The following is a 22,018-nucleotide window of genomic DNA, read 5'->3' as shown; positions in this document are numbered from 1 at the left end:
TATTTTAAAACCTCTGTAATTCTCTCAACAAGCTTCAGAATACAGGTCTCTTTGAAGCCCTTCCTCCTGGAGTTACATGACTTTGCACAACCATCAGCGTTCAAATACAATTGTGTCAAATAAGACCAAATCATCCACAAGCACAGGTTGCAACAAGGAGCTGTGCTGGACAGTGAATTACTTTGATGTTTCCCCCCAAGAAGAAACCCACCTTCCACTTACTCTAGGGCAAACTCAAAAGGTTTTATTTTAATTTTTTTTTTTAGCAAATTCTATCACGTAAATGTTAACAAAAAACATCTGTACAATTGCCATGATACACTCAAAAGTGAAACAAATAAGATATAAATACAGATATGGATGTAACATGACAAAAGCGGAAAAAATAGAAAAAAATACATGCGCATGAACACGGTGCCAACAAAGCCATTTCTCATGGCTGGCATTTTTCAGAGCGTTTTTTACTTCCCATTTAAAACATTGTTAGCAACGTCCTGCTGTGTACTACAAAGGTCTATTTTTCTGTCCCTTAATATGTAATATTATGCTTGATAAATAAAGGGGTGGGGAGAAAAGGTTCTGATGACAAAGATGCAAGTTACATTACTTATACAGGTTATTGGTAAGCTAGTAATAAGCAATTAAAAAGACAGTCTTGTATTGTATTGTAATCCAGGCAAGCACACATAGTGTACCTTAAGAAAGCCACATGCCTCGGTATTTCTGAACTACATGAGAACTACAGTACGTAGACCTGTGGGGCAGATGGAGCCGGGATTTGCCCATGCCCACGGAGCACTGGTGCAGCCAATGGCAGAAAAAACATCCACATCTGAGATTTCGGCAACCTTGCAGCCAAGAGCTGCTGTCTGCTGAGAGTTTTCTCCCATTCAGATTTTTAAAGCATGGTGGGCAAAGAAAATACACTTTTTTTTCTTTTTTTCTTTTTTTTTTTTCCTTTTTTTTAAAGGTACGAAAAATTGAAGCCCTGCATAATGGGCAGCAAGAAAAAAAAAGGCAGCTGCAGTAGGTGGCTACTGCCAGGAGAAGGTGAACACAAGCTTCACCAGAGCAGTGAGGCACTGCAGCATGCAGACCTTCCTCTGCAAGCGTGCGTGGACACTGTGATTTGTAGCCAGAGAGACCTTTATGCTTGCTGAAGAGAAAACAAGATGATTGTACAGCTTGTTGAAGTCAAAACTGGAGATCAGAGAGGTGACATTCAGAGCTAGCCCTTTGAGTACTTCAAAGGAAACACAAAATAAAAACTGGATCATGTTCAACATACTAAAGAACCCCACTATGTACATTGTCGGCGATGATTCATAAATACCCCAGCAGGATGCTCCTACTGTGGACAGAACACACCCTAGAGTACTGCACGGATGGACAGTCCTCCACTCACGCCGTGAAATCAAGTAGCACATTAATGAGCATCTGCTGACAAAGAGAACTGAATCTGATTGAGGAAGTAAGGCCTGATTCCCCTGCAGCCCCAGGGAAGCTCAGGCTGGCCGCAGGCGCCTTCACAAGGACGAGCTCAGACCCCGACTGCGGGGTCAGGGACGTACAGTGCGTTCACTCTCAGTGCATACCAACAGGGTTTTATAAAGCATATAAAATCATTTCAGAAGGAATTCAATTCCTGGAGATTTGCTACAGTGTGCCATTCAATGGAAAGGAAAAAAATCAAAATCAACCAACAGCAAATGATGATAGACCAAGCTCCATCACAGCTGGGAGGGACTAACACCACCTGGTCAGCTGTGCTGACCTTCTGAACCCCAGAACTGGAACAGAAGATGCTGAGCTGAGATAGGGAGAAAGAGAGGCATAAATACTAAGTAGTTAAAAGCACAATTTAAAAAAAAAACAACAAAACAAAACAAAAAACCAACACCCCCCCCAAAAACCTAGCCCACTACTAAAAACTCAAACAAGACAGCTTAACTGCTGCCAACAAGTCAACTGAGTATTTCCTCAAAAGGAAAAATAAATTTGTGTTAAAATCAAATTTGAAGCATTCAAAAAATTAAAAAAGAGCATTCTAAGAAGCACACAGAAAGATGTGGAAAAGAAATGGTCCACGGAAAGGCAGACACGAACCATGGAGCAGCCAATCCCTCCTCTTTAGTGAGGATGGCTTTTCTGAGCCTGCAGAAAGACCCTGGGGGAATCCCCCACCCCAGGAAAGCACATGGCTTCTCCTGCCATAGTATTACTGGTTGGGAAAGATGAGGGAATTCGCCCTGCAGCCAGCAAAAGCCTCACAGTGTGTAGCTGGAGCAGGTCACCTCCCCTGCTCTCGGGTGAGCAGGGAAAGGGACCAAGAAGCTTTGCAGCCCAGTGACACATAGTCCCCCACCAGCCCCAGTCCCACCTGAGAACTAAGAGAAAAGCTGGCACCAAGTGTCAGCTCCCAGCTTAACTCCTCAGGGATGGGGTTGAAACACAGAGGGATAATTGATGGAAGGGGCTTTACCCTCCCCTGCTGCAGTAATGGAGTCTCATGTTCTCAGTGTGCTCCCAAGGTGTCCCTTCAGCTCCCTAAAGGGGAGATGGAGGAAGCTGGAGAGACTCCAGGGCACTGAGAGCAGCCAGGGAACACACATCCATCACCACAGCTGCAGCCACAAGCTGCAAGTCCATCACCCTCTTGCATCACCGGCACTGGAGGCAAAACCCCAGCTGGGATCCATGGCAGGTTTGGGGTGGGCATGCCCATCAGCCAGGATCCAGCCCAGGGCCAAACCCAGCATGTTAATTAGCAACCTCCTGCCTTCCTGCTTACAGGCAGAGCCAGGGGGAGCTCTCCCTTTGCAGGAAGAAGGGTCTCTGTTCAGGGAAGGGTGGTGCTGTGGGGTATTTCATTGCTGCTGGTTTGCCTCTGACCTGGTCTGTGTCATCAGGCTGCAAACACCTCACCCAGAGCACCCTGCTGCCAGCAGTGCCCGGTGAGGGACCCCCACTCTTCTGAAATGCAGAGCACTCAGCAAGCCTGTGTGTGGAGATGGCACAAAGGAGGCTTCTAAGGGCAGTTAACAGCACTGCAGGGTCTTCAGGAACAGGAGGGGCTGTGGCAGGCAAGCAGCACTGTCCCAGCTGGCTCAGAGGTGCTTCCACATGGTGTTTCTGTTCAGATTCAGACACCCTTTCTGTCCTCTGGGATGAACATTTTGCCCAAAGTGCAAATGAGCTGTGGGGACAAAGCCATCCAGCATCAGTGGGTCAGTCAGAGCAGCAGATCAGCCCTTTGATGCTACAGATTTCAAGGAAAACAGCTGGCACTGAAGTACAGCTCTGCCAGCTCCCACTGCCCACCCACTGACACACTCAGAGCCTAACCCAATCCCACCCACCCAACTCCACTATCCTATTTGCAGAATCAGTCCCAGAACTGGGTCTCAGATTCCCTTTGGGGAGTAACAGGTAACCTGGAGAGTCTTTTGAACATATGAAAGAACCAAATGGGTCGAAAGGGGAGAAGTATTTACAAAGTCAATGAAAAGAGCAAGAGCCCAGCTGTTATGCACAGCACAGCTGGCTGGATAGCAGAGAGAGATCAGCCCATCTGGGGTCTGTCAGAACTATGTACAAAACTCAGATGTTTAAAAAGAACCTACTTTCATTACTCACTTGGTATCTCTCAGTATTAAAGCATCTGAGGCTGGAATCACAGCCACACCTGCAAAGATCTCCCCATGGAGGGCCCTGCAAGTCAGGCAAGCTGCAACAGGGAGTTCAGAACAGGAACACAAGACTTGAAAGAAGAGAAGGACCCAGCCAGAATGGGTGAGGGGAGAGAGCAGGTAATTAACACACAGGAACCAAAATTGGGTATGAACTAAACCAACAAGATTTGTTTGACATGTGCCCAGGTTCTTGGACTCAGTGTTAGAATGCTAACCTAAACATATTTCTGAGATTTCAGCAGGCTATACAAATATGTTTAAGTATGGCTTTCTGATGTTCACTTTTAATGAAGACTGCGACACAGACCTTGCTTCCTTTACATTCAATACCAGTAAGATTCTACATAAAAGCTTTGAAGGGACTAAAATACTGATTGCAATAAATATCTGCATGGCCTCCTTAAGCTGATGGAGCGCGCCAGTGAAGAGTAGCAGAAAGGTCTCTGAGAGGCACCGTTGATTGCTTCTAAGTCTACACATATGTCCACAGATCTCCATTAACTGTGCGTTGAAACATCTGAAGAGGAGCTGCTGTTGCTGTTGGTGGTCTGTGCCCTCTTTATATACAAGTTTAGTAGCTTCATCTGAAAGAAAGAAAGAAACATCAGGAGAAGACATCAGAAAAAAAAACAGAGGGGAAAAGCTCACTGCCAATGTAAAAACTCGCATTCCATAGTGAGCTCATTTTGGGGTGAGCTGACACTGGGCACTCTGGAGGAAAAGCAAAAAATCTGACCATATTTCACAAGAGACAAGAGGCTATGCCCAGTCCCATTGAAGTTACAGACAGACTTAATGGGATTTAGAAAAGCCTCTTGCATTTCACTTCAGCAGCCATCAGTTCATAGACCTCAATCCTGCAGCCAGGCCAGGTCAAGCAGGATTCCCACAGAGGTCAGTAGGGCTGCAGGCACTCTGATCCAAGAGCCAAGGGTTTCCCTCCTAGGAAACACCCTGAACTTTCCCTGTTTTATAAAATGTTCTTTTTCAATGACATTCTATCTTCACTGATGTGGTACATCTAGTGCAATTGCAGTTGTTATGACTATATACTTCCCTTGCATGGATTTGTTTTCTTTCTCCTCCTTGCCACCTAAACTCCAGATCCTGTAATGACTCATGTTTACATTTAACTTTAAACAGGCAGGCAGTCTGCATAAACCCAGAAGAATTACTTACATGTTTATAGTTAGTGATGTGGTGGACTATGTTTGTGGCACCTAGGATACTGGAATAATAAAGCCTCTACAACATTTTATAGGGGGATTTCCTAACATCCCAAATATAAACCTCAGCACACATAGCTGTCTCTTTGCAGAGCAATTTGAAGGCACAATTGTAATTTTTTTAGTGACAAGACAGAAATAAAATCCAAGTGTTTTTAGTCTCAGATTGTTTTGGCCTATACCACACTTCCTTACCCATTAAAGAAATTATGACTTCAAAATGACAGAATGAAGCCCTATGAACTAAGTAGCTATTTATATGCACAGATTTGTTTCAGAAACAAAACCTGCAGAATTCATCTTAAAATTGTGTAGAAATCTTGGGTATGAAGACTTAAAACAGCAGAAAAAAAAATTGTGGTAGCTTGTTCAGAGCTCTGAAAAGCAATCAAACACCAACACAAAATTCTTGTCTGAAGGACAGAGTTGAATTAAGGGCTTGGTTTCACTTGCAGCATCAGGTCAGAATTTGAGTTTTGCAAGTAGTCTGACTCCAGGATACAAAGTCCTTTGAAGGGTCATTTGAGCTTGCTGTTGTCCCAGAAGGAAAGGGACACGTGTGCCCTGCTGTTAAGAGTGAAGCTTTACCTGCATCTCCACCAGCCCTAATCACAACTTGCTGCTGAGAGGACCTGCTCTCCCACCATCCCCATGCACTCCCATCACTCTCTGCAGGAGGATGCCTGTGTGGCCACAGAGCAGACTAAAAGCTATTTAATTTGTATTGCAGATCTGGTTTTCAGCCAGAGCAGCCAGCTGAGCCAGCTCACTGCACAATCACCTCTGGATGTAATGCCAAAGAAGGAAGACAAATGTGGCTGGGGAAGGACCTGCTCAGAGGCAGCCTGCAGTTACACAAGATCAAATGTATCACAAAACCAATCTCCAAACACCATTAAAATTTTCTAAGTGGGAATTCAAATCCTCACAGTGCTGAGCAGGCGCAGTGCTGCTCCTGTGGCATTTGTCAGGGTGAGACAGGATTTAATAGAGTTCAGGGAACCTGACCCAGAGCTACAGTGAAGCCACTGGTCTTGCTGCTGGCAATAGCCAGCAGAATGGCTTGCACTACCAAAACACCAGAGACACATTACTCCTGTACCTTGCTTCCTGTGAGTTGTGCGAGATGAGGTTTCAGTTCTTCTCCAATTACTGAATAAATAGCCACTAGGCAAAATACACTGGCTTTTCTGACACTGCTCTCCGTGTTATCATAACCCTGGAAATGAGAGGAAAAGGTCAGAAGACAAACAACACTCCCCAACACCCTTCCTGAGCAATACACTGCAGAGCTGATGTACATTTTGCAAATGTGGCTGACCTAAGAGATCAATTAAAAAACCTCTGCTTAACATAACAGTTTGCAACCTGAATACTCAAAGAGCAAGAGAATGCAATCAGTCTATCTGCTCCTTCTGTTATTACTTATTGCTGTCATGTTGTAAGTTATTAATATCTAGTTATTTATAGCATTAGATAACAACACATGGTTTCCTAACACAAGCTCAGGACTCCATCAGATACACACATTTCTGTGTCCAGTTCAGATAACCATGAACTATCCTGAACAGTCAGGATTCTGGAGGGCTGCTTACCTATCAAGGAGGAAATACCACAGGAAAGAACATGCACAAAGACCCCTGTAGATGTGCTGATCTCTGGCAGCTTGGGCAGAGCTCACACTAGCCAGCAAGTCACTCAGCAGCTACGGACAGCAGTGCCAAGCTCAGGCAGAGATGCATCACTCAGCAGCCATCCCACCCCATGAGAAAGGCAGACACCACTTCAGCCTGTGGGAGACTGGCTCCTCTGGCTGCAGGGTGACCTCTGCCAGGAAGGCCAGATGAGGGATGCAGCACAGCTGGGGCTGTCCCAGCTGCAGGGCCCAAGTACAGCCCAAAACAACAGTCTGCAATCCTACAGAGCACTGAGCTAGGAAAGCAGGAGACCTCGGTGAGCTCAGAGAAACACCAAGCTATTGAGCATCAAGGTGGAGAAAAGGCTGAGCCTCCTCATTAGGACCAGGCCTAGCACCACAGCTCTCCCCTGCCAAGCCCTGTTCTTCCATGGAGTCCTCCGGTCCATGGAGAGCCTGCTCCAGGCTGTTGAGCTGCACACTTGAGCCCACACTGCTGCTGACACTCCTCGCCTCCTCAGCACTCTGCCAGGACCCTCAGCGTGGTGAACAAGCACAAAAGTGATTCTCTCCACACACAGTCCTTCAGCCAGCATCCCAAAATACTTCCCAAATGTAAGGAGTAAAGTCCTTTGATCACTGAGTTTCTAAGGTAAGGAAATATCTCAGGCAAACTCTGCTCTGAAACAAGACCCATAAAGTAATTAAAGAAGACAAATAAAACTGCCTTTTTAAAGGCATGCTGCTCTCAGATTTTTCCAGTGCATCAAAGCTTTGCTGTTCAGATTGTTGTCTCCAACAATGATGGCTAAAACCACTTTACAACAAAAGTTTAGATTAATACAGAATTGTCCAATTTCCAGAAGCTGAGATTTAAGAATTGCAAGAGCTGACACTACAAAGTTGGGAAGAATGCCAGGATGCATAAGGGGAATTTCAGACTTTGCTCTTGTCCTTCCAACATTTTAAGCTCACAATGAGGAGGCCTCTTTATCCCAGTTCTCCATGGAAGTCTAACCCACCTAAACACATCTCTCCCTTTCACTGTGACTGATCTGTTCCTGTCACAGTGTCTCCCCAGTAAACACACACGTTTTCTCTCCTCCCTCACTGCTACTTCATGTATTTTCTTCTTGTTTGCAGCCCCATCCCAGCACTGCCAGCTGCCTGTGGAGGGGACCAAAAGACAACACTGCTACAGCCAGTGCTCAAAGCTAAATCCACAGCGTCCAACTAAGCCTTAGCACTGGCAAAAACACAGCTCCCCACCCAGCCCGAGAGAGTTGTGAAAGAGGCTGAATAAAGTCAGCAAGTAGCTTGGTCCTAATTTCAGAGAGAAAAGAGGAAAGGAGCAACCTGCCTGCTGGGATTCAAATTCAAGTGCAAAGCACCATCAAAGCACAGAACAGCTCAGCAGAACTAAAGGGGAATTAAAGGGGACTACAAGATGTACAGAGACAGTGTAAAATGTGGCTAACTCCTATCCTCAAATTTATTTCACGGCTGCTACTGGCTTATTTGGGACTCAGAAAAAGGCATGCAATTGTGGAATATCCATGTAAGAACCTGAGTTTTCCTTTCTTTAACATTAAAAGGATCAAAACCTCATATATAAAAATTTTATTTTACAAATAAATTAAATGGCTTAATTTACCAAAATCTGGCCCCATAGGATCCATAATTCTCCCTCCCTTAGGGCAGAGATATCACAAATTAATGGTGGCTTGTGCTCAGGAGCAGTGACATGTCATTCTGTACCTGTAACAACCCAGGAATGATATCGGGTAGGAGCTGATGCAACGATTCCTTGGAAATCCTCTCGATGACTTTTGTTTGCATTTTGATGGCAGCTAAGTTAATTGGATAGTCTGCAGTCTGAATGATGGGGCAGAGCACCTTGATGCACTGCTCGGGGTGGATGGAGCTCGCCAGGGTGGAGGCAGCTTCTTCAGCAGCTCTGACGACCTGAAATGAAAGTAGAGCAAAGTCTTATGTTAATGAGGTCACCCTTGACAGCCAACACTGCTGCTGTGTGCTAGGAATGACTGCCAGGAAGTGCTTGGGGATGTTCATTAACAGATCTGCAGGAGGCTTTGTTGAGGGGCAAGCGACTCTGAGACTTCACATCCTTTGTCTCCAGTGACATCTTTGTTCCAGCCAGTGGCAAGAAGTCGTTCCTGCCTGATGTAACTGTGTCAGAGTTGTGGCTAGGTTGAAAAAATGATCTGTCACCCAAGGCAGAAAGGCACTCCCAATGCCAGGAGGAGAGAGAGGATGACATTTCTCCAGCCACTGCCAAAGAACCCAAACCCCCCAGCTTAGACTTACACAAAAGGTTTCTCCTTAACCATTATCACAAATGGCTCTGTTGCAGCTTCCAGTGTGCACTGTGTTCCAGTGCTGAGTGGCACATGCCATGCTGAGGCACCCCTGGCAGCTGTGTCCTGCCCCTCCCCAGCTGAACCACACTGCAGCCAAATCCAGGTCACAGACACAAATTGGCTTTAGGGAGTCCCTGACTCAGCACATGTAACACATCCAGGCAGCACTGGCATCACCACACAAAATGGGAGGAACAGCAAGTGGAAACAGCAGCAACACCCACCCTCTGCAACCAGCCCACACTGTAAAGGAGCCACAAAAAGCAAGGATGATGCTAAATTCAACTCTACTCTGAGAGAAAGCAGACTCACAACTTTCACTCTTCCCCAGCAGGTAGGACAGCTAGTTCAAAGAAGAAAGACCCAAATCTGGTCTCTCCTCCCAAGAGAATTTATTAATTTTACATTCTGCAGTAATTGGATAAAAAAGAACAGGATGGGAAGGCAGGTTTTCTTTTTTCAAGTGTCTGTGCTAATTGCCAGGCAACAAAATGAAGCTTCCTCTTGGCTGCCCTCTTCCTGGCCACAAATAACACACTCTTTGCTCCTCATGCTCTTGTTACAACACAAAAAAGATGGAGGATGCTTTTTTCCATCTTATCTCACTCCCCTCTTCTCAGGGCTTACTTTAAAGGGAGGGTAACTCCTGAGCAGACAGATGCCCCCATGGGCAGACTTAAATCCAACACCTCAACTTTAAGAAAAAAGAAGCATTCACAAATCCTCATGTTTGGGATCTTCTAGCTAGTCCCAGGCAGTCCCTAACTAAGCCCAGGAACATTAAAGCACCCCTCTTTCCTGGTTGTGTGGGAGGCTCAGGTGCCCAGCACCAGTTCTCTACCTCCTCCTAAACTGAACTACCTGGGGCTGTCTGAAGTCAATACTTTGAAACCAGCACCAGGAAATCTGTCCCAGGCCACTGCAGAACAGCACATAAATCAAACCACAGGTCTCCTGGCACTGAGACTGAAGCCATGGCTGCTGAATTCGTGTTGTTCTCCTCTCCCACACACTCTGATGGCATCAAACTCAGGGACTTCTATTTGAGTAAGCCAATCTATGGACAGATGCAACTCTATCAAAGCCTCAAAAGAAAGTGAGCTTTCATTATTTTTAAGCAACTACTGTGGATAATGCATGAACAAGGAGTAGCTGGAAGCTTATCTTAGTCCATGGACTACAAAACACAAGGTTTAATTGACTTTTAAGAGAACAGCAATTAACAGTCACCATAAGGGATCATCTCCACCTACAGAGCCAGCTTCACCCACAGTCACAGCATCATAGCCATGCTGAACATTTATCTTCACTCATGCTGAGAGCTACCCCTCCCTGAAACAGGAATGGCACAAGACAACTGTATTCCCAGGAAACAGCAGAACTCCTCCTCTTGGCTTCTGGCATTCTCTAAGGCAGATCCAACAGTGAATGTGACCTCAGACACTTCACACAGCACAAATATTGCATGCAGGCAAGATATGGGCAGGATGGTGAAGCAACCTGAGATTTTGAACTGCTTCTGTATGAGTGCCCTATTTACAGAAATAAAGCTGTCCAAGTGCTCCAGTTACTTCATGCCTTTCTGAGCAGTCAATTATAACATTAAAACACGTTCCAAAATGAATGGCAATCCACAATGTGGTCAATATAAAAAAAAATTCTTCCTGAAAGATCTATGAATGAGTAGCTATGCAGAACAGAATGCTTGCTTTCCCACTTACAGCAATTTTCCCTCTTCCAGCTATGTCTTTGCTAATTTCTCTTCAATTTCACACATGAGAAGCATGAAAGTTAATATTTTTCCACATAAGTTAGTACTAGCTTAGGAGCCAGCACTGTGTGATTTTGTGGGGAGAGAAGAGAAACACCCAAGTACTTAAGGGAAATCTAATGCCAGGCTTTGATAGCACAGAGTGGAATTGCTGGAGTAGATTAAGCCAGGAGCTCCCAGAAGGTCTCTAAAGGATTCACTTCCAGGCACTGCAGCTTCTGATGTCTGCTTTCCACAAATGATGGAAAGCATGAACTTAGAGGGCCCTGATACTTTACCATCAATTTAACTATTCACTAGTAAGCCACTAGCTAAAAAACCCCAAATAGTACTATTTGAACACAGGCCACTTGGGATTTTGTTCTGCAGCAATGCCAAACACTGCTGGGTGTTTTCAGACACTCTCAGAAAGAAGCTTGCACATATATCACAACACACTAAAAGAAAATGGTAAAAAAAAATTTAAACCTTATATTCTCTTGGTATCCTACTTGATAAAAAAGCAACAATATTTTAGTATAAACCTATGACTAAACTCTGATCTCAAACACACTACCATTAAAAAAAAGCAGTAGGTGAAAAATTCAAATGAATATTCTATCTGGGTTTCAGCTCCATATCCTGTTTGCACACAATATACTATGTCTATTAAGTTGAAGGTATGAAGCAAGTCCATGAGACAAAAAGCCCATTAACCAATTCCAAGCACAAGGAGCATTAAAATACAGTGATAATTTTTCACAAAATAAGTGAGAGTTCAGCAGCAACAAAGGTCACACATATTTTGCCCATCAAAAGTAAGTAAGGAAAGTTGTAAAGGTACAAAAATTATTTATTTATGTCCCTGACAGTCCTGCTTTCAGCACTGCTGCCCAGTTCTAACATGGATGTGGCTACATTTAGGCAGTGGCTGACTATTTCACATCCCTTCCCCCCAGACACAGGAGGATGCATTACACATATCCAGCATGACAGGAGCTTGTCAATGAGACAACACCAGGGAGACTTCCAAGCCTCCCATGAGCACATCTGGCAGACAATGCCTGCCTCTCAGCCACACTTCAGCAAACTCCCTGAGCTGTGATTAACTTTAATAGCATGCTGAGGTCTCACTAACATCAAAAGGATTCCAGCATGTGCTAACATGCTTGTTTGGATGAGAGCCTCTGCAGGTAACCAGCCCCTGGCTCCCTGGGGAAGCACCAGCAGGTGACAGGGCATAGGAAGGGGTAGGGCAATACCAGCTGACAGTGAGCCAAAGGGAAAAACTCATCCCTGCTGGCACAGGAAGCAAAATGCCACCATTTTGCAGTGCAAGTACCAGCCCTGTCCTTCCTCCTGGCTTTGGCAAAACAAAACACTCAGCCACCCAGAGAGACCCTGCATCCCACAAGGGGCTGTCAGTATTCACCCAACTGGCTCAGAGTCCCGCTCACCTGGCACTGCCAGAGAAATCAGCATTTCCAAACAGAGGGAAGTGCATTATCAAAAGGTACAACCTCCCAGGTCATTTGGCAACAAGAACATGCAATTGTAACAGAGTTTAGCCAAGACATTTTGCCATGAGGCACACCGCTTGTGCCTTGCAAATTGTACATACCTTACAGTATCAAAAACTCAAGTGTCATTTTTAATCACGGCTTTAACCTGACCAGCAGAGTGAAACAACCTTAAAAGGAGTGGGAGAAATGAATAAACAGGATCAAGGAACAGATCTTCCTCCCAGCTTTGAAGGCAAGATCAACAGATACACACTGGGAAGTGACAGGAAAGGGTCATACTAACAGTGACACCACAATAAGTAGCGTCTGTGTAATCTACCCTTTAAGCCCAAGAAAATGAAAAGGTGCTGTTTGCTACGTGCTCAGACTGGGGAGCTTGCTGTCACAAGAGGATTAGAAGTTAGACAAGTTAACCAAAGGAAAAAAAAAGCCAACCCACACAGGGAAGCAAGGCAGAACCATTCACACAGAAAGGCTTTAAGACAGCTGGAAGGGGGAAGAATATCCACAGGGAAGCATCACTGTATGCTTGCTTCTTGCTAGTGAGTCAGGTAGGGTATCAAGCGAAGGAAGATTTTTGTCTGACCTAATATAATTATTCTTTGGAATTTCAGAGATACAAAATAAAAGTAGAAAAGCCATCAAATGATGACAGCAGCTGGAAGCAGCAGGTTCAAAAGGGTGGCTATGAAGCAAGATGTGCAAGACTACAGAGAGCCTGCAGTTCTTTAAAAGCACAGACACTAAGCTATATGTAAGGTATGTCACAAACATGATTTTACCTCCCAGTAAAAGCTTAGAGCAAACCATGGCTTGAACTGGATAGTTTGACATCGTTCAACACAGGGCAGGTAGCCCTGGAATGCAGATCTAAGAGATAGCTCTTGGCCTTAAAGCAGCAGGTTTTTCTCCTTTCTAAAGGCTTATCTTATGCTCTACACACTGGAGACTAGATTCAGCCTGACTTTTGCCGGCATAACATAAGCTCTGTTTGCTGGAGGGTTCCTTGAAAGATATCTGAGATGCATGAAGACCTTTCTAGTGAGTCTCGTGAAAGAGAAGTTTTTGTACTTCCACCCAGCTTGCTTTAGGGAAGGAGCCATATTCACAAAGCCAGTGAGGTGCAGCACACAGAAAGCTGTTCATCTCCAGCAATGTCTTCCTTAATGCTACCAAGGAGTAAACTTCTTGTTAGGCAGTAACAGGTCAGGCAGGCCCAGGAATATGCATGGGAATTGCTTCCTGATTTCAGTGTGAGGGGATATGCTGATGTGCAGCATTAGTGTGATCAAGACAGTGACCTGTCATAGAGCCTTGTCTTCAAACAGAAAAGCACACTGGAATCATCAAAGCTCTACAAAATTTGCTGGACACAAAGTACTGGAAAATAAGTAAAGGAAAATGTCCTGACTCCCCTAAGGCATGCCAGGCTCATAGGCTACACAGGGCATATCAGTGTAACATGTAGGATCTCAACAAAGCAGCACCTGTGGCACCTGGATGAGAGCTTCCCACAGGAGCTTAAGCTCTTTTTGGAAGTACTTTGGGACTACTTTGCCATGATTGCTAGCTCCAGTGTCTCTGCAGAAGGTTGTAGTACATGAGGCAGTGCAGGCAAAGCCCCACTGGAAGTTTAGAGGCTTTGTACACCACTGTGAAACACGCAGAGCACCAGAGAAGTTTATTAAGCAGAAGAACAAGCTTTTGCTTTCAGGCTTATGAGGCATGTGGCTGTGCTTTTGAGCCAATTTTTGCCATCTAGAGGTGGTTACTTAAAGCCTGTGTAATGTAAGCTGGAGGGGAAGGAGGTTTACCAGTACCTAGTCAGGCAAACTCCCATCCTGGAAGGCTTTACAGTCTAATTCAGACAGGAACAAACAATTATGGACTTGGTTTCAAAGCAGGAAGTGGACTCAGCAATGGGGAGTGCTAAGCAGATGAAAAAGCAGTGTGAATTTTATAAGGATTCAGAGATGAAGTAGATTAGACTGCTTCTCCTGGGCACTAAACATTTGAAATGTATTGGGAAACTGAAACAGCACATAAACATATATTATGAAACATCAGTGACTGCCCAGCTGCAGCACTTGGTAGCCTCCAGCATAGACTAGGTAACAATCTTCAGGACTATGATCATTTAGTGCTTTTCTTTTTGCAGAAACCTACACAGATCATACCATCATCAGAGGACAGTTACAATATATAAATATCAGAGGCCAATCTAAAAGCCCCTCAGTAAAATAATAAAAATTATCAACAGGTAATGGGTAACTGATTTCTTCTTCTCCCTCTTTCAGAGGGTTACAACAAAGAATGTACAATAATGTACAATAAGCATCCCAATTATGCTTATGGACTTTGTATATCATAAAATACAGAAATTAGATATCAAAGATATGGCACAGAATCCTTTCCTTACACATAGAAAACAGACATCAGTTAAGTCTTTAGGATTTGTGCCAGAGACAGAAGCAAGGAATTAGCTATCCTATTATTTCTAACTCTGCTGCTGACTTCCAAGACACTAAACTATTTCTGTTTTAAAATATTCAATAATAAGAAATTATCCTCATTTTGCTGGCATGAATCTGAAGCAATGTCATTATCAGTGGTATGGGGTCAGCAAGCAGCATCTCTCCTTAGTTATGGGTGAGTAACTACACTGGAACAAATGAGTTAATATTAACTAATTGGCAACAGAAAGATGGTTCCCTTCCAAATAACTACAAACAAAGATTGATAAAAATCAACAAGATTTAATATCATCCACAATTACAATTGCGTTCTAATGCTCCTAAAGTAAGTGAAAGGCATTTACATGCCAACCCCCCTAAATGTTTCCAGTAAGACTGAAGCAGGCTTGACTCTTCACATCACCCCATTAAATCAACAGCATTGAACAGACTGTTGTACTACAAACAGTATAAAAACAGGACAAAGTTAAAAAATGCAAACTAAACATGAGTCCCAACCCAGAGCCCTCTAGTCTGTAGCCTAGGGTTACATTAATTTTGACCTGCTATTGAGGTCTGTGCTTTGCCAATCTCCTGCATTTGCACTCACAACAAGGTGTGACTCAGCTCCAACTCCATGCACCAACTTTTCCTCTCCCATATCCCTGGGGGGAATTGTGGTGCTGTCAGCTGTGCTGCTCTATTGATCCCAGACCTTGCCTTCAGCAACAGAAGGCAGACGATTTTTAGACATGGCAAAGACCCAACTGTCTAAAGACTTCTGCTTGGCCTTGGAAAAACAGCCAATTATCCAGGCATCCCAAAATATCCAACTGTGCTACCACTGTTTTGATACTTCCAACTATGTAATCTGGAATAAAGTCACAGGCCTTTTCTTGTTTAAAAAAGAAAAGAAACTTTAACTAGATATCAGCACTCAAATGTGGAAGGGGTGATATTTGCTGGTTGGTGACTATATTGTTTTTGACATTTGATTTCTCCTGGTGATGCTGAACAACAGCAATATTGGAATTTGTGTAGACAAACAAACCTTCCTGATTTCCAAAGAACTGCCTCTTACTATGACTTCTTGGAGACAGTACCCAACCTTAACAGTTCTGCTCCTCTACAAATTCCCTTTGCTTGGTCACTTTAGATTGAGTCTCTGTGGGTCACATATAACTGAAAATGTGAGCAGCAGCTGGGAACAATTAGTAGTCCCTGTGCTGAAGGGGAAATTCAGGTAAAAATTCAGATACAGCTTGCTCAAAAACAGACATTTTCTCCTAAATTACGCAGCCTGTTGGACACCAAATTATCAAATCATAACCAAGGATCACTTTTGTCTTCTGCTATAAGGCAGAAGCAGGCCAGAAACATAAGAAACTGGAGTGACATCTTATCAGAACATCACTGACACAAACATTAACCCTTTCCCAGCTAAATTATATACCAGCTTTTCTTGAAATAGTTCTTACAGTCTAGAGGAAGATTTGATTTTATGTAGTTTAAGAATAGTGCAACCACTCCCTTTAATATTGCTCTGATATAGTGAGAAAGCAAGCTGTAGAACAGACTGCTCAGGACTTCCTTTCCCTCTTCAGCTATCCTTTCAAAGTGCCCTTCACTCCCAAACTGGTGCATCCTCATTTAATCCCCTGCTCAGTGGGATCCAGTCAAAGGGCAGCTCCTCCTGCCCTCCTGGAGAGAGCAGTGCCGCAAAGTCAGCAGTGGGAGCGAGCTGGAGGGCCACCAAGGGAAGGGAATTTGTGACCTCCTGGCTCCAGGCTATGAGTTTGACCAACTGAGCCATGCCCACATGATCTCTCAGTTAATTTTTCACAGACTTAACTGAATCAGCAAGTCCCAACTGCAGGTAAAACTACTTTGAGCATATTCCCAGGTATATATTTAGCCTAGCTCATGTCGACACTCAAGTGCAGGTACCTTTCTTAACTTCAGGAACGCTGATATCCTCAAACTACTGCCAGGCAGATGATACTTTCCTGGGCTGCATCATGGTTCTGAGAGCCTCATTTACAAAGGGATCAGAAAATACTCATACACAGAATGAAAAATCCAGAACCAGTGTCCCCACTTAATACAGCTGTGCACATGCAACAGATGGCAAAGCAGGAATATACCTGCAGTGTCCTGCTGTGACAGCTGCCACCCAAAGGTCCCACTGCAGCAGCTGATGTCTCATTATGAAGCTGCTTGGAAAACCATGTAAAATCAAAGCTACACTATGTGCAGCACAGCAGCAACTTGCTGAGCACAGCACAGCTCAGTTATTCCATAAAGAAGTGCCAGAACTCCCACCTCTCATTCCTGGTTTGAGTTTATCGTTCCCTGCTTTTCCCTGGGAGGCACCTCATGCAGATGCTGAAGAACCTTTCCACACCACAAGAATACAGAGGCATAAAGCATGGTGTTTTCAACATCAGTCTTGATTTCTGTAAAACCCACCAGCCCCACAAGGACAGTGAATTCTGAGGGACATTAAAAACAGTGCCAGGGACAATCGGGAAAGGTCCTGCTAGAAATGTTAGTTCTGGAGGATTCTCAGACAAAAAATACAAAGGGCACTGAGTCAAGGTGAGCTGAGAAGCATGCAAGCAGGAAAACTTGCCAATAAAAGGCACTCCTTCAGAACATAATGCCTTGTCTGACTGCTTTATCAGAATATCAATTTACAACTGCTTCTCACTACTCTGAACTGAAAAAGACAGGGGTGCAAAGGCTCTAAATCAAGACGAGGAAGGTAGGCAGAGTAAGGTGGGCCTCATTCACTAAAGCATTAAACATATTCTACTTCTGCATTTTAGAGAAATCCAGACTTGTTATTTTCTTTCCCTGAGAGTGTTTTTTGTTTGGCTGTTTTGATTTTCAAACACTACAATTTCTGCTACCCATGGTTAAAATAATCTGTCTCATTCACCCAATGCTCTGGAGCAGTCTGGTCTATTTTAATAATCTTTTCATGGCCAAATACCTTCAGAGATGCCTAAACCTGCTAATTTAGAATAATCCTGTTGTAGAGAAGAATAAATGCCTTAGATTTCAAACCAAGGACTTTGGTAACCAAACCATCACAGACTGATAGGGAAGTTCTGGTAGCACTTTCCAGAAAGTTTATTTCAAACTTCCAACATGCATGAGGTAGATTAAAAGATCCAACTTGGAAATCAGCCTACAAAGATTAACTTTAAATGTAGTTTGAATTGATCTACTTAAAATGTTATCATGTCCCTTTATTCTTGCTTTACTTCAGAATACTTTCAGTTTTGCATATGAGTTCTCTCACAAAAAGGAAAATGCAATTCACCCTTCCCTTTGCTTCTTCCTCTGCCACTGCAGCATGGCCTCTGTCCATTTTCTCCTGTTACTCACCAGTTCCCAATTTTCCAGCACGGTCCAATTTCAGCATTCAGTTTTCACACACAATTCTGCTTGAACACAGCCTTTGTGTTCTCCAGTACATTTTGTATTCTTAACCTGTACACACAGAGGCAGAACAGTGCCCCCAGCATGCTCTAAAAAGTAATTAAACATGCACTTTTTTTTCTACAGTTCTCAACCTCTCCCAGAATAAGTAGGGAAATCCTGGGAAATTAACAAACAGTGGAATACCACTCCAGACAGCTCCAAGTACACATAAATAGCTCTGACAGTCTCCACTTTTTTCCTCACTGTTTCAGCATGTAAAAATCTTGTCTCTTCATACTTGGGAGACTTAATACTGATTTGTTCCACTGTCAAGATGGTTCAACACGTTTGCCTGTTAAGCCTCACAAGTCCTACCTTTCTTCAGCAGGTCCATGTTGCTTTTCCCGTAGCTGAAAGGTTCACTCACCTCCTTGTGGGAATCCTTATGTGCTTCCAGTGTTTTCATGATAGTCAACTCCGCGTAGTTCTTGAACCGCGCCGGCTGGTTCCGCAGGATCTCCCTCAGGACACGCAGTGCCAGGGCTCTGATTGAATGCTGTGTCAGGAAAAACAGACATTAGAAAAAGGTTAGAAAGAGTCACTTCTCAAAATCGTAGTTTGAAGTGAATTCTCATGGCTTATCAGAAGTTTGCATGGCTCTCTACGCCACCAGCTCCAGTGGAGTGAGCAGCGGAGTCAATGTAACAAAACTCAGAATTGGGCTCCTTGCTTGCTCTTGTACAAAAAGCCACATAAAATGACTGTTCTCACATATACAAGAATTAAAATGACTACTTTCCTAAATTCCATTTTCTTTTGGCAATGAAGTACAAATTTGTACTCACAGGAGGACATCTACATTACACGATCATGTATGTTTTGCCTTTCCTCTTTTGCTTAGCTTGGCAGATATCAAACTGGGCTCCATCCATACCACAAAGCTGTTTTTCATGTACTAAAGAAGTGAAACTGACTTGTCCTGTAACTCCTATGGAAATTACTTCAAGGACTTAAGTTACTGTAGTCAACACTGACCTAGGTCTACATCCTTCGTATTAAAAGATCATGAGCAGAGGGGATTTATAACAGCTGCTTCAATTTCATAACTTACATTAAATTTTTGACCTGTGGCCACTCCAAATACATGTCATTTCAGCAGAGGAATACATACTTTACTTCATCCTTTTCAGCCTTTAAAATATGTGCTTTGCTATTCATCTGCAAAATTCATACAGTAGCACAATTCACATGTACTTAAGACAAAGTCACCAGACCTTCCGATACTTGTGTGATGGTGCTATTATTAAACATGTAGAACTAGAGCAGCTCGTGCTTAAACTAAGAGCAATGACTAAGAAAATGTCAGCAACCTACCCTGCTTCAGAATTAACATTTCTGAGAGCATGATATTTATTTTACAAGAAGTATAAGAAATACAACAGATTTTTGAATCAGATTAAAAAAAAAAAGAACTGTGAGTGCTTTGAAGCCTCAATATTGTAACGTTCAGATGGAGCATGGCTCTGATGTGAAGGTGCAGTGGGGTGCTGAGCCTTTACCAAAATATCATTATGCTGCAAGCTGAACAAATACCCCCAAATGGAAAAAAGTCTAGCCTGTACATTACCACTTTGATCAACTACCAAACATAAGGCTGTGATAATAACACAGGGTTTTTTAACATTTCAAAACAAGATCCCCTGTAAAAACAGCTTGTTCTTGATGACATTTTTATAAGAGACAGAAACTCATCCCATGAGATCTAATACCCTGGGTCTTTAAACCACCCAGGGAAAAAAATTAATTTATTCTAGAATGCCTTTATTCTCCTTGCTGGGAATGGGTATAATATAGCTAAGAGCTTGTAACTTCATTCTAACTCAGAAGAGAATAACTGAAGTCTTGACAGTTTTTTACTAGACTAGAACTTCTTTTCTGATTCTAGTTCAATTTCCTAGCTATTTAGTAGTAACACTTCAGTGGGAGGGAGAAAAATTGGGACATTTTGGAATAACTTAAAACTCATCACTGAACAGAGTGAAAACTAAAGTAAGAGTTGCTAAACTTCAAAAGAAAAAATGAGCAGTGCAGTATCACTGATGCGTGGCAGGTTTCATTTAAACTGGTGTGTAGGAATTATTGCCCAAGATGAAGCAATGGACAGGAGAGTTAAGACAAAATCTACATCTCACATCTTTGTCTCCAAGCGTTTCCAGCAGCAAGAGCAGAATGGTTTTGAAATGCTCCTCCCAAACTCCAAGATTATCCTCCCTTGTGATCTTTAGCAATTCCAGGAGAGCTCCTTTCCGCTCCTCCACCCGCTCGTTGTGGTTGGAGAGCTCTTTCAGAAGATCAGCCACCAAATCCGAATGGTCAATGGGTACTTCTAGGACAAATGGCAGCAAATCATTTGGAGAAATGGGGAGAAGATCAAAGGTGCCAAGACTGCTCACCCTCTATGTAACCAAGGGGCCCCCCAAAAATGCATCAATGTCCAGGTGGTCTCAGTCAAGCAGGCAACAGAATCAGACTAGCCCAAAATTTAACCTGAGTTCATAGCACGGCTCATGCATCTGCATGTGGCTTCTAATGAACCAGGAAGAGATGACAACTGGATTTCTTCCAGTTCCAACAATTACTTCTACAAGATGAGAACTGCCGTGGTTTTTCCCAGACATACACACCCAAAACCAATGGTCACATGTATGACCTTTAGATTAAAGTACAGTGACTCATCAGTGTACTGCAAAAGAATAAAGCTGATGTGTAGCTGCACTTAATGAAGCCAAACACTCAATAACAACAAGCTGTTGAGTGAGGCGCTTCAGCCATGAAGAGGGGAAGGTCCCAAAGCAGTGTCCCTACAGATGCATGTGGATGCTTAAGGGAGTAGTTTACAGGAAACCCCAGGCAAACAAGAATCAAAACCGCAATATAACATTTTTTCTCAGTATCCAGAGACGAGGTTCTGCTGGGACATGAGAACAAAGGGTATTTCATACCAAGCTTTGGCTCAGATGCAATGTAATACACAACACATGCACAGGCAGGCACGTATCTGAGGGCACCAGCCATACACAAGTACACGAGAGAGGCAGTGAGCTGCCTGCAGTGTTACAAGGTGAGCGGATACAAACCATCCCGGAGCTGATCCATGTCATCATCAAACACTGCTTCCTTCAGGGCAGTCTTGTCATAAGTGTTAATGGTGTCAGCGTAAGGATAGGGGTTGTACTCCCGAGCACGGGGCCCTGAAAAGGCACGGGGAGGCTGCGTGTTCAGGAGGGAGGTTTTGTTATCCAGAGCCATCCTGCCGCCTTCCACAATGTCACCGCTTCCGCGGACATCGCCACTAGGGAGAGCAAGGCCACCATCCCGAGACACCTAGGGCAATCGAACAGAGGGAAAAAAGGGAGGTTCAAAATTCTGTGGAAACTGTAGCATTTTTGGAGTTCACCCACCAACAGGAAAAGGCACAGATTTACTTGTATTATTTATACATAATACTTATGTAAAACTTTGATTACTACCTCTTTCTTTCACACAACTAAACCTGCTCAAAAATATCTCATGGTCACAGTTTCTGTAACCCCTCTTGCAGTATAAGATACTGTATGAGCTGTGCACTTGGATTGATCACAGGTCCTAAGCCTGTGAGGGAAACCATCCATACATTTTAAGAACTAGTATTTCCCATTACAGACATGACTACGCACACTCTATGCAAGCCATCACTGAGCCATGCTGAGCCTGAGGAACACCAGCACTGTTTCCATCCTTCATAGCACTTGCACAGAAGCCCACTGAGCACATTCCACTGGAGGCCAGAGTTCAAAGGGAGCCCAGGGAAACAGTCAGTGAAACCCCACAATTAAGATATAAGAAATCAACAACCAATAAGCAGAAGACGCCTGTAAGAATACAGCAG

At 43.7% G+C, this 22,018-nt stretch overlaps 1 protein-coding gene across 21 annotated transcripts in view; it reads right to left on the bottom strand.

The window, feature by feature from the left end:
* Positions 1 to 222: 222 nt before the first annotated feature.
* The window catches only part of CLASP1 (cytoplasmic linker associated protein 1), a 158,345-nt gene continuing 136,549 nt past the window's right edge, over positions 223 to 22,018 (bottom strand). For 13 of the 21 annotated variants that reach the window (XM_031056388.1, XM_031056419.1, XM_031056440.1 and 10 more), the window contains 6 exons: positions 21,228 to 21,474; positions 20,283 to 20,476; positions 18,518 to 18,646; positions 8,313 to 8,519; positions 6,021 to 6,137; positions 223 to 4,276 (listed from right to left, as the gene is read on the bottom strand). In XM_031056388.1, the coding sequence (XP_030912248.1) occupies positions 4,190 to 4,276; positions 6,021 to 6,137; positions 8,313 to 8,519; positions 18,518 to 18,646; positions 20,283 to 20,476; positions 21,228 to 21,474 (981 nt within the window). In that variant the 3' untranslated portion in view covers positions 223 to 4,189. The remainder of the gene's footprint in view (positions 4,277 to 6,020; positions 6,138 to 8,312; positions 8,520 to 18,517; positions 18,647 to 20,282; positions 20,477 to 21,227; positions 21,475 to 22,018) is intronic. The other 8 variants (XM_031056480.1, XM_031056396.1, XM_005415767.3 and 5 more) reach the window with 2 other exon arrangements.

This window comes from Geospiza fortis, unplaced genomic scaffold (genome assembly GCF_000277835.1).
Source record: "Geospiza fortis unplaced genomic scaffold, GeoFor_1.0 scaffold112, whole genome shotgun sequence".
Taxonomy (NCBI): Eukaryota; Metazoa; Chordata; class Aves; order Passeriformes; family Thraupidae; genus Geospiza; species Geospiza fortis.
Note: the sequence above shows the minus strand (reverse complement) of the source record. Positions and strands in the feature narration are given on the sequence as shown.